Source organism: Eutrigla gurnardus, assembly GCF_963514095.1.
Source record: "Eutrigla gurnardus genome assembly, chromosome: 3".
Taxonomy (NCBI): domain Eukaryota; kingdom Metazoa; phylum Chordata; class Actinopteri; order Perciformes; family Triglidae; genus Eutrigla; species Eutrigla gurnardus.
The window spans coordinates 20,964,560-20,980,046 of record NC_139917.1 but is presented as its reverse complement, the minus strand read 5'-3'; the positions used below and the strand labels follow the sequence as shown (position 1 = coordinate 20,980,046).

The 15,487-nt window shown below is 41.9% G+C and overlaps 2 protein-coding genes across 4 annotated transcripts in view; both read left to right on the top strand.

Annotated features, from left to right (window-relative positions):
• The window catches only part of LOC311010245 (N-alpha-acetyltransferase 15, NatA auxiliary subunit-like), a 35,670-nt gene extending 32,432 nt beyond the window's left edge, over positions 1–3,238 (top strand). Inside the window, exon 21 of the transcript XR_014596755.1 lies at positions 3,222–3,238. The gene's annotated coding sequence lies outside the window, so the exon portion shown is untranslated. The remainder of the gene's footprint in view (positions 1–3,221) is intronic.
• On the top strand, positions 394–13,679 carry elf2b (E74-like factor 2b (ets domain transcription factor)). 3 transcript variants are annotated; one of them, XM_084004837.1, is made up of 10 exons: positions 394–805; positions 5,048–5,220; positions 5,320–5,572; positions 9,397–9,510; positions 9,723–9,905; positions 10,223–10,309; positions 11,565–11,757; positions 11,843–12,247; positions 12,367–12,529; positions 12,702–13,679. In XM_084004837.1, the coding sequence occupies exons 2-10, from the start codon at positions 5,143–5,145 to the stop codon at positions 13,311–13,313; spliced, it is 2,088 nt and encodes a 695-aa protein (XP_083860963.1). In that variant the 5' UTR covers positions 394–805; positions 5,048–5,142; the 3' UTR covers positions 13,314–13,679. The 3 variants fall into 3 exon arrangements, with proteins under 3 accessions (XP_083860963.1, XP_083860962.1, XP_083860964.1); XM_084004836.1 differs by having other exon boundaries at positions 398–805; positions 11,562–11,757; XM_084004838.1 differs by lacking the exons at positions 394–805; positions 5,048–5,220; positions 5,320–5,572 and adding an exon at positions 6,976–7,155 and having other exon boundaries at positions 11,562–11,757.
• Positions 13,680–15,487: the final 1,808 nt, after the last annotated feature.

The following is a 15,487-nucleotide window of genomic DNA, read 5'->3' as shown; positions in this document are numbered from 1 at the left end:
AGTGCACTAACCACTTGGTGGAGACAGATGACTGTTGTTTGGCAACTTGTCTCAACTTAATGGATATAAGCTTTTTAGTATGTTTTGAAATAGCGTGTGACCCTCGAGACAATCTTTGTTGTCTAAAGACAAACAAGAACCAAAATAATAAATTCCAGTATAAAAAGATGCATTGTTGGTCCTTTTTAACTGATGCGATATACATATATGGATATAATTATTTTTGTGTGTGTTTTGTTGTTGTTTCAAACAAAGAAAACAACACTTGGAAAAAAAATAAACAAATCCAACTGTTATGGATGAGTTTATTCTGGTGAGCTCGTGTTGTTTATTGTACGGCGTGACGTCACGAGTGGCTGAACAAGCGGAGAGTAAACTGACAACCGAGTCCGTCTCCATTAGCAGAGAGAGGCACGGCTGCCCCCACCAAGCGTCTGCTGCTTTATTCGTTTACCGTGCCATGTGAAACACTGGGGGCTCCGAGGCTTTTATACTCGTCTGTCCGGAGGCTCCGAGGCGGCTCGGCATGACAACAAACAGCTAGTTGCTAATGTTAGCTTAGCTAGGGATAACGTTAGCAGCGGGACTCCTCCGCCTGTCAGTCGACAGCAGCAGCGGGATCAGAGCAGTGGCGCCCGGCGAGGAGGAGAGGGTACTGGATGTCACATAGGGACACACACACACACACACACACGCACACACACACGCACACACACACACACTCATTAGCCTACTAGCTAATGTCAAGTTTCCGCCTGTGAACTAAAGTTGGCTTTCAACGCGAAGCGAGGAGAAGAATTCAACGGTAAGCGAGCTGACCTGACGTTAGCCATCGTTAGTTTCATGGTTTGTTGTGTTCCTTGTCTCGCAGCTTGTTTTTCCTCGAAATGCTAACATGGCTAGCTAACGTTAGCCAAGTTCAGTTTCTGTTTTTATTCACTCTGCTTCTCGTGAACGACGTGTTCTAAAAAAATATATACTGTGCTTATAGCACACACTTGAATCACCAGCTCGGCATACTGGTGTTTAAAAAAATATATATGTAAATGATGCAAGAGCTGGCTAATAATTAATTGATCAGGTTTACCGAAGATCAACGGTAAGTTATCGTTGCAACACTTGGCTCGCTAAACATGTCTGACATTAATCTTCATATCTCTTCATAGCAAAGATGCGGCCAACCGACCGTCTGCTCTTTTAATTAACTTTGTTTAATTATTAAACTCACTGCTTTTGAATGTGTCAGAGGTGTTGGCAACACACGGACGAGCTTTGTTGAACACACAGAAACAACGTTGGCTTTGTAGGGTATCAAGTGAGTGCATATTATTGTAACACACAGCGGTGTGATGATGGCTAACAGGTCATTCCCCTGGTGTCAATAGGGTGGCGATGCGATATTAAAATAGACATTTGCCTATCCAAACAAACGAGAGGGGAAAAAAGGACATAATTGTCTGTTTGTGCGTGAGTTGAAGGTAAAGACAGGAGCAGTCTGGCTCCTCAGGCTCCCCAGTCTGTCAGCTCACAGCTGGTGTTATTTTTAATTTAGTACCGGTAGGTATTTTAATGCGCTGCTAACATGTAAACTAATGCTTCAGTTAGTATGTTGTCTGGCGTGCTAAAAAAGGATATTACTGTCACTTGTAAATTCTTGTAACTCATTTTCATGTTTAATGTCTTTATTTGGACATCGAGGGATGCCTCATAAGACAAATAGTAAGATCTGCTCTGTAATTTACAATGACAAAACAAATATCCTCACATCTGTGAGGCTCGATCCTGCATGTATTTGGCATTCATGTGAGATAAAGAACTTAAAGGATGAATTTATTGTCAACGTAGTTGGCAAATACCTTTTCGTTGGTAGACCAGGTGATCAATTACTGTACTTATTGTTTCAGAACGGAAATGTAACGTTAAAGGGATAGTTTTGCCAAACTTGCATTTTTTTAATTCAGTTGGAGCTCCCTGAATGACTTGACATGCCAAGGCTGAATGTCATTTTGTACATTTTATGTATTGGTTATGTGAGAGTATATATATAATATAATTGCTTGCCATTTTCCTCCAACCCTCATCAGCGTGTAAATGTTGAGATATTAATCAAGACTATTTTGTATTGACAAACAGACCGTGACAGTTTCAGGCTTATTTCGACACCAGACACTGTTACACTGCAGGATTTGGATTTATACACAACTTCATGACTATATCATTGTAACAACTGAATTGGTGTGGTGTGGTGTGTGTGTGTGGTGTTGTGTGTGTGTGTGTCATGCTTGCCATGTATTTGCAAGTTGTGTCATCTCTGTGTCTGTCTGTCTGTGTGTCGTTAGAGGGCAGGGCACAAGGCAGGGCGTTGTATCTTTACCAGCAGCCTCAGTTACTTGGAACAAAAGCTCTGTTGTTGAAGGATCATGTGACTGTGTGTGTGTGTGCGTGTTCATGTGTTCCACCCTTGTCATGTGATCTGAGCTCATGGGCAGGGTCTGACAAGTGCGAACTCGCTCTGAGAAGTTCTGTCCATGCAGGGAACAGCTAGCATACATGCAGAGAGAGGAGATGGACGGCCAGATGGATGGATGTCAGACAGAGAGGAGGTGGGAGAGAGGCAGAGACAGGCAGGAGAGAGAAGGGTGCAGAAAGAGTCCTGTTGTTTTCCAGCAACAGCACCACTCTCATTCTTTCTTTCTCACCGTCTTTGTGGATTATTAAACAGCAGCCAAGTAAAGATGCAAGCCTGCATTTTTGATTCACATCACTTTTTCTGGGGCAAGGCAAGTTTGGACTCTTTTCCCTTTTATTTTGGATGTGTTTGTCAAGCTCATGTGTTTGCACCCTGGTAACTCTGCTGTAACTCAGAGTTACTTTAATTGAAAGAGAAATAGTCTCAATTCCTAAAACACCACCACGAATAGTAGCTAAATATAAGAAGTGAAAAGTTCACAGATTAAACTGTGAATTATTTATTAATTTCCTTGCAACATGACAGGTATCAGCTAGTAGTTTTTAAATTAAGTGGTTTGTTGCAGTGATGATAATGCAGCATCTTGACTCATTTATGTTTGAGCTCAGAAGCAACAAGGCAGCCACGTGTTAGCAGGCGTCCAGCAGTACCGGTATTACTTGTTTGAATCGATGCAACCTGCAAGTCCTGCTTGAAAGACTCAGCTCCTTACAGATCTTACAGTGCTTATTTGATGTGTGTGTGTGTTGAGAGCATGTGTGCAGTTGTGTATATTCATGGGAAAGGAGGGTGAGGGGGGAGAGGATGATAACAGAATGGCCATTTTACACACACACACACATGTACTTAACCCATTTTTGGTTTCTGTATTTGTTCAAATAGATGGCTGTCAAAGTAACAAGATAGTGAGCTCTCTTAGCAGGTGAAAATAAAGAAAGGATATTAAAAAAATACAATTAAAAACAGCGCTGCATTGAGAGGTTATTGCCATGCTTACATATGCTTTCATTTTAGTGCCCGATTATTCTGTTGACCAAGTAAAAACGTACAGGCACCCCATACAGCACTCTGCACAATGACCCTCCCTTTAATTCAATCTCTTTCCGACTTTTTTTCAGGCATAGACGCCTTTTATTATATACTATATTAGACAGGAGAGAGAGAGAGGGGTGTGTGACATGCAGCAAAGGACCTCCGGTCGGGATTTGTACCGGGGTCGGCTGCGTATGCATACGTGCGTATGGCATGCGCTCCTGCACGTCCTCTTTCCGACTTTTTACTGAAATTATCGAAATGGGCTTGATAGATTAAAAACCCAGTGTGTCACAATGCCCAAATCTTGCGTTAGTTTACATAATAGCTTCTGACAGTTTGACAGCAAATAATCAAAAGTATAAACTGCAGCATTTGGTTAGCCTGTTTCTGTGACAGATTCCTGGCTATGCAACATGTGAAGCATGAAATATACAAAGAAAGTTAGAATTGAAGGAAGGATGAGAGGAAATAGAGGTTGGAGTGAGAAAATGAACTTTAACATCAGAACATTTAACTTGTAGTACAAAGTATGAAGTACTCTGTCCTGATTTCCTTGGATTATTTTAACACAGTTTCGGGTAATAAGTTTGGATAGGATTGCTTAAGTGTAAACCTCCCCAAATCCAATAAAGAGAAAGACAAAACTAATTCATGGAGTCATGAATGGGCCTTTAAAAAAAAAACATAATCTGTAGCAAGATAGTTACCTGCATATGCTAATGTTTGTAGTTTACTCTTCGTATTAGTTGACAAACACAACTTTGCCATGGAGTTTTTGGTTTTACCATAATAAAATCCCACATAGGCTGCTGTTCCAAGGAGGGATGCTGTTGCAAAGACTCATCCGTGTAGCAATATATCAAATCCCATTAGGCCAGTGGCCAAGTCAATCTTTAAAACCTGGTAAAGACAGAATGGGTGGAGCATCAGTTTAAATGGCGTCATGCAGTTTGTGTACATCTGTCTGCTTCTATGTATTCATCCTGCAGGGCAGCACAAGACAGACTGAGGGTCCTGTGGTTCTTAGCAACAATTACCATGGCTCCAGTCTGCCCTGCCTAGATCTTCCATTGGACACTGTGTTCATGGGACTGACTTCCTGTCGGTGCATGTCTTCCCGTAATAGCAGGCAGGCACTTCCTGCAAACCAAAGCTAAAAGGAAAGAGATGGAAGTGATACAAGAGATCCCTGCCTTTTATGAGGTATGGGTCGACAGCTGGGACAGATTGGGGAATGTGTGGTTGTATTTAAGCCAGGGGATATCTATTTTGTGAGGAATAGTTCAGGTTGTTCAGGCTTGTTATTTTTATTTAAATGGAGTTATTTGCATTTGTTTTTAAAGACCCATATGGTCTGTCAGACTGTCTTGGCAGCTGTAGTGGTAAAGCACAGAGTCGGGTCGAGAACAACATCATGGATCATACACAGGGAAACAGGTGGACCTCTGTCATCATCAATCTCAAATTAAAATACACTTTTGACTCTTTGAATCTGCATCACAGACTTTAATTTGTTCAACAAAGTTTGTCATCTCTCTCCAGTGGCCTTTGCTCACCAAACTGGTGGGAGTCCACCAGACGGAGGTGCCGTGGCGAATCACTGGCTGTAACGCGCTGATCCCTGTGGAGCATGAGTCATGACCTCAGTGGTGCTGGTCGACACTGGTGGGACGGTGGTGGAGTATGTCACAGCTGAAGAGGAGTACCCCCAGCAGGTAACACCGCAACAACAGTTCAGAACTTAATATTTTCTCATATCTGTCCTCTTAGGTTTCTGACTGTCTTGCTTGTTCCCTAATCCCTGTCCCCTGCAGGAGGGAGAGTGTGAGGTGGACCTGGAGTTTGAAGGAGAGGTAGAGGGTGAGTGTGAAACTGAGGAGGTCTATGAGGAAGTACAGGACAGAGAAGAGGCTGAGAACTTCCCAGCAGTCATAGTGGAGGAGGTACCTGGTGCCAGCCTAGCCGATGAGCAAGGTTACTCAGCCCAGGTGTTCGTGTATAATGACGAAGCCTACCTGATGCAGGAAGTGGGCGATGAGCAGGAGGTGGAGACGGAAGGGGAGGCAGGTGAGACATAAATATCTGTTTTTATCAAAATGTGGTTCGACAAACAAGCAAATATTATATTTTGATAATACATGGCACGGTAAGATTTAATAATTAAGTCCAATTGTTTCTCATAATGCTGCCCTGGTAGATAGATAGGTACTTTATTGTCCCCTCAGGGAAACAGTTTTTCTGTGAGGAGTTCATTGACATGACAACACAAAAACAGGATAAACACACTTGACCTTTAACGTATTGCACCAGCCATATTCACAGGACTTCAACAATCCCATCACGGCCACATTCAACGTCAGTCACCATTATTGCACAAGGCCCTATATTGTGAGGAATGAGCTTTATACCCAGATATGTTCGACCAGATGGCTGCTATTTAAATTGACATCCCTGCCTAACACTAGGTGGGCAGAGTTCTGATGGGGGAATTACCTCAGACTTCGACCAGTTTGTTTTCTATCCTGACGGTGAGGATGTGGTCTTCACGTTATCATTTGGCCGAATGGCAATTGCTAATGTTTCACTTATGAGTGCAAAGAATAAAGAAGATAAAGGGTAGCACTGCCATGTCCCCCCCCCCCCCCTCAATCTTGAAAAGTAGCTTCTCCAACGTTGTTGTTTTATGTTTTGTTTTTGTGCTGTTCCTGCAGTAATTTTTTCCCGAAAGTTTCGGTATATTGTATCAGAGCATTTAATGAAAACTTCTAGATCTGGATTCAAGATCCACACATTGGTTTCATAACTTACAAAGTGTTGCTTCTGTTTGTTGTGGTTGGGCTGAATTGCAGCATATTTGTCACAATTCTCCTGCCAGAATCAGTCTGACAAGGTTTGGTCAAGTAGGCTGGAGTGTTACAGGCCTGTGTTCATACACTGCCACCCTGTGGATGGTTTTTGTACAAGCGAAGATATCCAGCATCAACTCTTTAAACGTCCAACTCTTATCAAATCACACAGTACAAGTGCTGGATAATGGAGTTGTCAATCGAGATTTACGAATTTGTCTTGTAACACTTTGGATTCTGTTTAGGCAATACATCATTTTTATAGCAAGCTGAACTAAAAAATGTGAATGGTTATTTACACAATTGGAGTTATTAGTTAGCTTTGACTTATAACAGTTTAATTAACATAATTGAAATATTGCCCTCCATAAGTAACAGTATATAAAGTATTACAAAAGAAGCTGTTTAAATAATTTAATTCACAATTACCTACACTAATTAATTGCATTTTGCTTGTAATAAAACATCGTTAAATCAGTTTTAAAAAGAACACCTGCTGTGTAATTCAGTGAATTAAAAAAAAAAAACCGTATATTACGGTAAAGCTGTAATTGACGTAGTCACTACGCAAGTGAGGGCGGGCGAAGGGTTGATTTCCTGTGTCTGTTGCGGAGGGATACCTCGGCCGCCGTGGTGTGTCTCGTTGAATTCGAGGAGATGTCCCATTCGCGGCGGAGTGATCTGCGTGTGTAGCTTCCTATACAATTCAGTGAGAAGTCAATGTGAATTTGCAGCAAGGGGAAAACATGGCGACTTCACAGTATGAGGGACACGCAAACCAGCTCGATCTGCTCATCCGTGCCGGTAACGTATCCTCGTGTGTTATAGCCTCGATCCGGGAGCGAACTTTAGCGCATGGGTTGTGTTTTTAACCTTGTTCGCTGCGCCGTAGTCCGCTCAGTAGTGTGGTGGAGTAATGGAGGAGGGCAATCAGGAAGTGATCACCTTGGTAGCCAACCTGCATGGCGTTGCTACGTGGTTTACCGAACCCGGTTTAAGAGGCGAAAACCTCTCGCAGGGCTTGCCAGTCTGCACAAACGGATCAATGTCTGCACGAATTGTGTTTTGCATGTTGTACCAGACTAATCCCACCGCGATGTTGGTTAAAATAACGGTTTGCAGATCGGCTATGCACAACCAGGAAGTGAAAAGATGTTGTCTTTCCCACGTCTTTGCCACGCTGTCTGAGTCGGAAGGACATGTGGGTTTATTTTTACGAGCATACGTTTGGCCAGATTTCACCTCCGGTATTATCATGACAGACGTACGTCGTATTATTTCAACGTGGCTAGCTAAAGGTTGGTCCGTTTATGGTAATTGTGTGCGGTCTTCACACATTTTCCCCGAATATCAGTCCAATAGACTTGAAAAGTAATGGCCACCTTATGCATTAAATACAAAAAGTATTTTGGGCAGACATTTCCAATGGCAGAATTGTTTAAATATATTAGTATATTTTTTCGGTTTCCGCTATCGTGTGTTGCAGCCACTGATTTAAGCGTGGGACGGCCTGGCTCACTCGCTTTCTTCCCTGTACTTGTTTCAAGTGCGGCTTCGACCGCACTGACCTGCTCGTACACTTTTTATCTGATTCAACTCGCGGTTTTAGCCGTTTCTCTTAATGGTCGATGTATTGTGGAAACACCGTGTCGTTTCCCCCTCTGGGTTTTTTTTTTTTGTGGGTTTTCTTTTGCGATTTGCAAAGTATTTTTGTCCCATTTCGATGGCGGAAGCATTGTGTATGGAAAGGGAGTGGTGTGTGTTGATTGACTTACCCCTACGTCCAATAGTATGCGCTCTGGTTAAAGCGTCAGCAATAGTCCAATCACATTTTACCGTGGGCGGGGTTTTAAGCGGTGAATGAGCCAATAGGAGGCGAGGCGGTTATTGAGTGACAGGGGGATTTGTGAGCTTCTTCGAAGAGAACTGGAGGGAAAGGATGAGGACTGTAAACACGGAAGTCATCAGAGGCGGGACTACTTTTTGTCGGACTTGCTGCTATTCTTGGCGCCGTTATATAGGTTGTATAGGTTCATAATAGGCGTTGAACTAATGTGTGAAAATAGTTTTACTTTCATTACATACTACCCTTGCATAATGCACACCTGTTACACAATCCTCTATTTAAAAAAATAATAATAATCTTAAAGTATGAATCAAAATCATAACATTTTGGACACAAATTACCAAAATGTTTAAATGTTGCAATGTAGGTCAAGCCAAGATGCAGATGCTGACCTCACAACATTTAGTGGTCTTATTACCACAAGTTTGCCTGATATTAGGAGCAACTCTTAGCTATAGGGTCTCTGCTGTGACGGCTACCAGCATGTTCTATTTGTTTGTGAGGGGGACAATCTAAAGATAGTCCATTTCTCCCCTGTGCTGTGCCTGTTGCCTCAGTAAGATAGCCAAACATGGACAGGGCAGGGTGTAATGAGCTCTCACATTTCCCACCAGTGATTGACACAGACAGCAGGTGCCCTGGGTTCCTTCTCAGGCTCCCAGACGGGACCATGTACCATTTCCTTCAGGCTGAATCCCACTTTTATTTAAACATCATTGTCGTTTTGTGCCATGTCTTGCAATATTTGAGATAGTAGCCTAAATAGGAACGACATTCCTCACGTCACTCTGGTACCATGCAACTTCAAACAAAAGCCAAATGTGCAGTGCAACAATGTCATGATTACTCGTTTAACATAAACAAAAAAGGGCAAGCTAATAAAGGTATTTCCCACTGTGAAGGTTGGACTTTACATCAAGTCATACAGGCCCTGGATCAGAATGAATGTATTGTTTGAACATAATCATTATATATGGCAATAACAAATTAAAAGGAATACTTTTTTTGTGTTTTATTATTTGTACTTGTATGAGATGAGAAAAGTTAGTTTATACTTTTTAGAAAGAAAATCCAAATCAGCAAATATATTGGAATCGGCATGTCAGACTTAAAAAAGATGATATAAAATAAAATGTCAATCTGTGCATCTCTAATATTTTCCCTAAACTATTTGCTTATTGATTCTGTGTGTTTTTCAGTGGAGGCTTCTGTCCACGGCACCAGTATCCACTGCTCTGATAAGACCATAGAGGCTGCAGAAGCTCTGCTCCGCATGGATTCACCATCCAGCCTCAGAGGAGACCGTAGCCCTGGTAACATGCACTAACCGATAATACTCTAAAACACAATCAAGAATACTTGTAATGTTTCATAATTAACTCAAAATAATTGTATTCGTCTGTATGTTGAGGTGTGGTTACATGCTAAATGTGGTTGGTTTGTTAAATTTCCTTTAGGATGTAATGTATTCTTGCCCAAATAATTCTTAAAGCTTAACTCTTCCCTCTTTATTTTCTCTATTCAGAAGCTTTTATCCCACCTTGCATAGTGACGCCAGACTTCCTCCATGCTGCCATGCGTCCCGACATGATTCCAGAGACGGAGGTAGAGATATCAACAGAGGAGTGCTGCGAGGAGGAAGATGAGGAGATGGTCACCCTGCTTGAAGAACCAGAGCCAGGCCACGAGCCCGCCAGGAAGAGGAGAGGTAGACAGAAAGAGCTTAACGTTTTTGTTTGTGTCCACAAATAATTAATCTATAAAGTGAACCCCCCAGTATAACAAAGCCTTGGACAAAGTATACCCACAATGCACCATATTGTGGTGTGTGAGGAGCTCTGTGTTTAACTGTACTTCACAAGCCAGACCACAAACCTCACATCAAAACTTTGAGTTACACTGTTATTTAGTTATTCAGTTTATCCAAGAGCACCATCTAGTGGTGACTCTTACTGTTGAGTCTAAATTCAACCTCAGAAGTCATTGGTTTAGTGTCATATTTAAAATGTTTGTTGATTTTTATAGCTGGACGGAAGCCAAAGACGCATCAGTCGGCTATTTCCAACGGCTCACTGGACATTGGCATCAAGAAGAAACCAAGAGAAGGGAAAGGTACTATATTAAATGTGGATGAAGTAGTGCTGGGCGGTATACCGGTTCATACCGAATACCGGTGTTTTTTTTGTTTATGATATGCATTTTTCATATACCCCAATACCGGTGAGTGTGTAGCGTATGAAAGTCGGGAACGCAGAGCGGCGGAACGTCGCGCCGCCGGACATTGTTTGAGAGGGGGCTGTTTAGCAGCTGCACCAAACAAGCAGCATGCGAGAGCACAGCCTGTGTTGAGCGTAAGATGCGGTGAAAAAATAGATAAACACGGCGAAAGTTTCTTTTTGCCGAAACTTTCGTCGTGTTTATCCATTTCTTTTTTTCGCCGAAACTTCGCCGAAAGTTCCGAACGAGCAAGCAATGAAACAGAAGAACTTGTGCCGGAAATAGAGGAGCCGTGTCTGTTGTTTGGAAATTCTTCGGCTTTAAAAAATCGACGTCGAACAAACAACAATATTCTGCAAATGCCGTCGGGCTAAAGTTGTAGCCGCTGTTCGCACTGCGGGAGAAGAGACGAGTCAAATGTCACTCAAAGATGCGTTTGCTAGGGGGACTGCCTACGACAAGAAAAGCAAACTGTGGAACTATTTATTTTTTTAATTTATTTGTTTCAATATTATTTATGGATGTTGCCTTAATTGATGTCCAGTGGATAAAGAAGTCTTCATATTGCAGTTACAGGAGACGTATTGTTTACATTGTGTAGCCAGTTGGTTTACAAAAGATGTTTTTTCAAGTTGCAAAACAATAAAGGGTTCTGTATTTTGACTGCAACAGTCATGCATTCTGATTCCTTCACATCATTAATGCTAGTGTGGACATTAATGTTTTTCTACAATATTCACTCCTTATGACATTAAAATATGTCAGTCCAAGCCAATTTACTGCAGTAATTATTCTCTAAATTATTAGAAAATTAGGTTAACACCCAGTCCATCCATCCATCCATTTTCTACCGCTTATCCTGTATTTAGGGTCACGGGGGGGCTGGAGCCAATCCCAGCTGTCATTGGGCGAAGGCAGGGTTCACCTGGACAGGACGCCAGTCTATTAACACCCAGTCGTGCTTGAAAAAAAAAATACCGTCAAATACCGTGAAACCGATATCATTTTGAAAAATACCGTGATATACATTTTTGGTCATACCGCCCAGCACTAGGATGAAGACTTAAATCTGTTCTCATGGTAATGTTATGCACCGATAAATATGGGTTACTATGTAGCAGTGCATTGAATTTGCTTAAATTTCCAGCAGGAAGCACAACGTACCTCTGGGAGTTCCTGTTGGACCTCCTCCAGGACAAAAACACCTGTCCCAGGTACATCAAGTGGACCCAGAGGGAGAAGGGCATCTTTAAACTGGTTGACTCAAAGGCTGTGTCCAAGCTGTGGGGCAAACACAAGAACAAGCCGGATATGAACTATGAGACCATGGGGCGGGCACTCAGGTGAGAGGTTTGTGTGTGTGTGTGTGTTTCACATTTGAATTTTTTGGAAATAGTATCATAACTCCTGATTATCCTTTTCCCTCAGATATTACTACCAGCGTGGCATCCTTGCCAAGGTAGAGGGCCAGCGGCTGGTTTACCAGTTCAAAGACATGCCCAAAAACATAGTCATCATCGACGATGACAAGACAGATCTGCCCTCCGCCGAGGATCTGATTGCTTCTGAGGTCGTGTCCTATGAGCGTGTGCTGCCTTCACCAGACATGCTGCTGCAGGCAACCGAGCTGTCATCCTCCAAGAAGCCCAACATCCTGCGGGGCGCTAACAGGGCCAACGTGGGCCATGCTACTGTTGCCACGGGCAGCACGACAGTGGCAGGAGGCAGTGCATCGATTGTGGCGGGGATACAAAGGATAATGTCTGTTCCAGGAGCATTGGATGGGAGTCAGCACTCCCATACGGCTATCATCCCTACCGCCACTGGGCCCAGGTTAGACTCCAGATGAGATGAGGACCTCCAGAGGGTTCGAGGGGTTCTCATGCTAGTGCAAATGGCTGCATCTTTTGCCAGCACTAAATATTGACTTCTATTTTACCTCTTGTCTGTAGGACGGTGCGTGTGGCAATGCAGATGCCTGTAGTCATGACAACATCACTGGGTCAGAAGATCTCCACTGTTACTGTGCAGCAGCCGACGGGAACCACAGGGGCAGCCGGCCACACCAGCCTCCTCGCCAACGCCACGGCTGGTAACACCAACTCTCAACAGAAGGTGTGCATATGTGCAAACTCATTCACTGACAAGCATTCACAGCATCATATTTGCCCTACCATTAGCATTATTATATGAATAGGGATTAGAAGTATATACTGGAGGGAAGTGCAAAACAATGTGACATAATAATGAATGCTTTTTTTCTCCGTATCCCTGTGTCTTTTGGTAGGTTGTGATCCAGACCATCCCCACCATGGTCCCGGCCACAGCAGAGAACGGAGACAAGATCACTGTCCAGCTGGCCAAGATCATCACAATCCCAGCCCATCAGCTAGCTCAATGTCACCTCCAGACCTCCACAGGCTCAAACAAGACCAGTGTCGGGAGCTCTGCAGCAGGTATCAACCTCCTTGGGAGCCCCCTGACGGTCCGGGCCCTGGCACCGGTCAACGTCGGCCCAGGAACCCAAGTGATGAGGCTCACTGTGCCAACGCAGACGCAACAACAGACTCTGGTGGTGTCACAGCCAGGGAGCAGTGCAGGCGTAGTAACGGTATCATCAGCCAATCAGACGATGACAGCACATCCTCGGATCATAAGCGGCATCATTAATGGTTCAGAGCTGGTAATAGGAGGACCAGGAACTGGAGGAGTCACAATGGAGAAGCTGAAGGCCGCAGGACTCCAGGTCCAAACTGTGCATGTGCCGATGACAGTCCAGCAGAACCAGGTGAACCCCAAAACTGTCCAGAACATCCAAACGGAGGTCGTGGACGCTGAGGTGGTTATCAAACTGGAAACCCCTGACGTGAGAATAAAGACCGAAGAGCCCGAGTGTTGAAATGTACACATTTCAAAGTGGTAGTTTGTATACGTCTGACATTATTTTACTCTTGTAATAACCAGCAGCAGTCTGTGAGACTTTAAAAGACTCCTGAAGGCCTGTTTTTAGTCACAAACCCGTCTTCACATCTTCTCTGTTGCTACCAAGAACTCAACTGATCGAACCAGGTCCTCAGAACCACACTGAAACCTCAGAGTGTCACGTATGGACATACTGTACTACGCAACACAAGAATACACACAGACTTTCAAGGGACTCGATGGGAAATGTAAAGGGACCAACCTTGATCACTACAATGTATGCCTTCTAAATGGATTGCCATCGCAAACTCAAATTGGGGGAAAAGGAAAGAACCGTCAAAAATATATATATATATTAAAAAAAAAAAGCTGAACACTACAAAACGAGGCAAATTACAACTAACCAAAATGTGAACTATCAAAAAATGTACACAATGGGGATGTAATGAAGCTTTTGTAGAAGACCAATTGTTTATAAGTTTTCCTCTACAGATGTTAAAACCAGCAACCATTTCTTTTTTACTTGTATCACTGTGCAGATCATGTGTGGGTGGTGCTATGCGATCGCTGAAAGAGTGAGGGAGGGAGAAAGTGGAGCTGCGAGATGCTCTAAGAAGGAACAATATCAGACAGAAAATGGTCATTATGTACATATTTATATATATATATACTATATACAGTTTACGGAGCAAAAGTTATTAGCCTTAGATTTTAATTTTGACTTTCTTTATCATGTATTGTCTGAACAGTAAACTGAAATTTGTTTTTGTGTTTTGATACCTTGTACCAAGCACAGTATTATTGAAACTAGGGGAACTAATATTTTTATAATCATTATTAGTTCCTCTGTCCCTATCAGGCTGTTCAACGCTCATATAGATTGAAACAGCAATATGTGGCCAGATTTCTTTGTAGTGTAGCGTCCTCACGCTTCTGGAAAAATCTCTAGGCTTGAATTTCAGACTTATTTGTTGTCCTTTTATTTTTGACAGATGATTGCTCTTTTCACAAACTTACATAGTCTGGCTGCACGGAAATGAGACAAAATGTGACTCAACTGATGCATGCTGCCATGTCTTGAAATCGAGAATGAATTAAAGCAATTATTTTAATTATTCTAAAGAGGATTATGCAAAATAGCTGCGAAAATATAACCACTGTGGATCCCAGGTCACTTTACTTAAAACAGAGGGTCAATTTGCCAGCATACATTTTTACTTCCTTTTGGCCCTGCCCCTACATTTCATCTTTTTTTTCTTATCTAAAGAGGGAAGAGGAAGATGTTTGTGTTCAGACTGAACTGTTTCTATATTCAACATTTGAAGTATATTCTATTTTGTTGTACTCTTGTTTCAAAGTGTATTAAAGTAGATTTTACTAAAATATAAAAAATACATTTGAATCCTGACAGTTGTGTTTTTTTCCCATCAGTTTTATGGATTTATTCTAAAAATATTGCATTGATTTGTGCAGGAGCTTTATGAGGATGGTCAAAATAATAGTATCTTTTTAATTATTTAATCCAGGCTTTTAAATACGTTTTCATTGGGAATATACTCTTGATATTTATTCTTCACACAACACAATAGCAGACTTTTGGCATTTGTGCTCAGGGGAAAAAATTAACAAAACTAAATGTGAAAAAAAAATGCCAAAGTATAACATGTTCAAAATAAAATCATAAGATGTCATAGTATAGTATGTCAGATAAGTCGGAATAGCATGTCAAGAAAAGTCATAAAAAAGTCAAAGTAGGCTATGCATGCCGAAAATAAAATAAAAAAATCATATTATAGGATGTCGGAAAAAAAGTCAGTCCAGCGTGTCGAAAAAAAAAATAATTAAAATTAATTATATACTATGTCAAAAGAAAAGTCATAGGCTAGCATGTCAAAAAAAATCCTGAAAAAGTCATAATGTATCGTGTCGAAAAAGATAATAAAAAGTCATCATGTAGCATGTCAAAAAATAAAAAAAGTCATAATGTAGCATGTCGAAAAAAAAAAAAATAAATAACAGGTTATCATGTCGAAAAAATGTCAGAATAGCATGTCGAGAAAAGTCATGAAAAAGTCATAGTACGGCATGCTGAAAATAAAATAAAAAAAATAATATGATAGGATGTTGAAAAAAGTCATATTCTAGTATGTC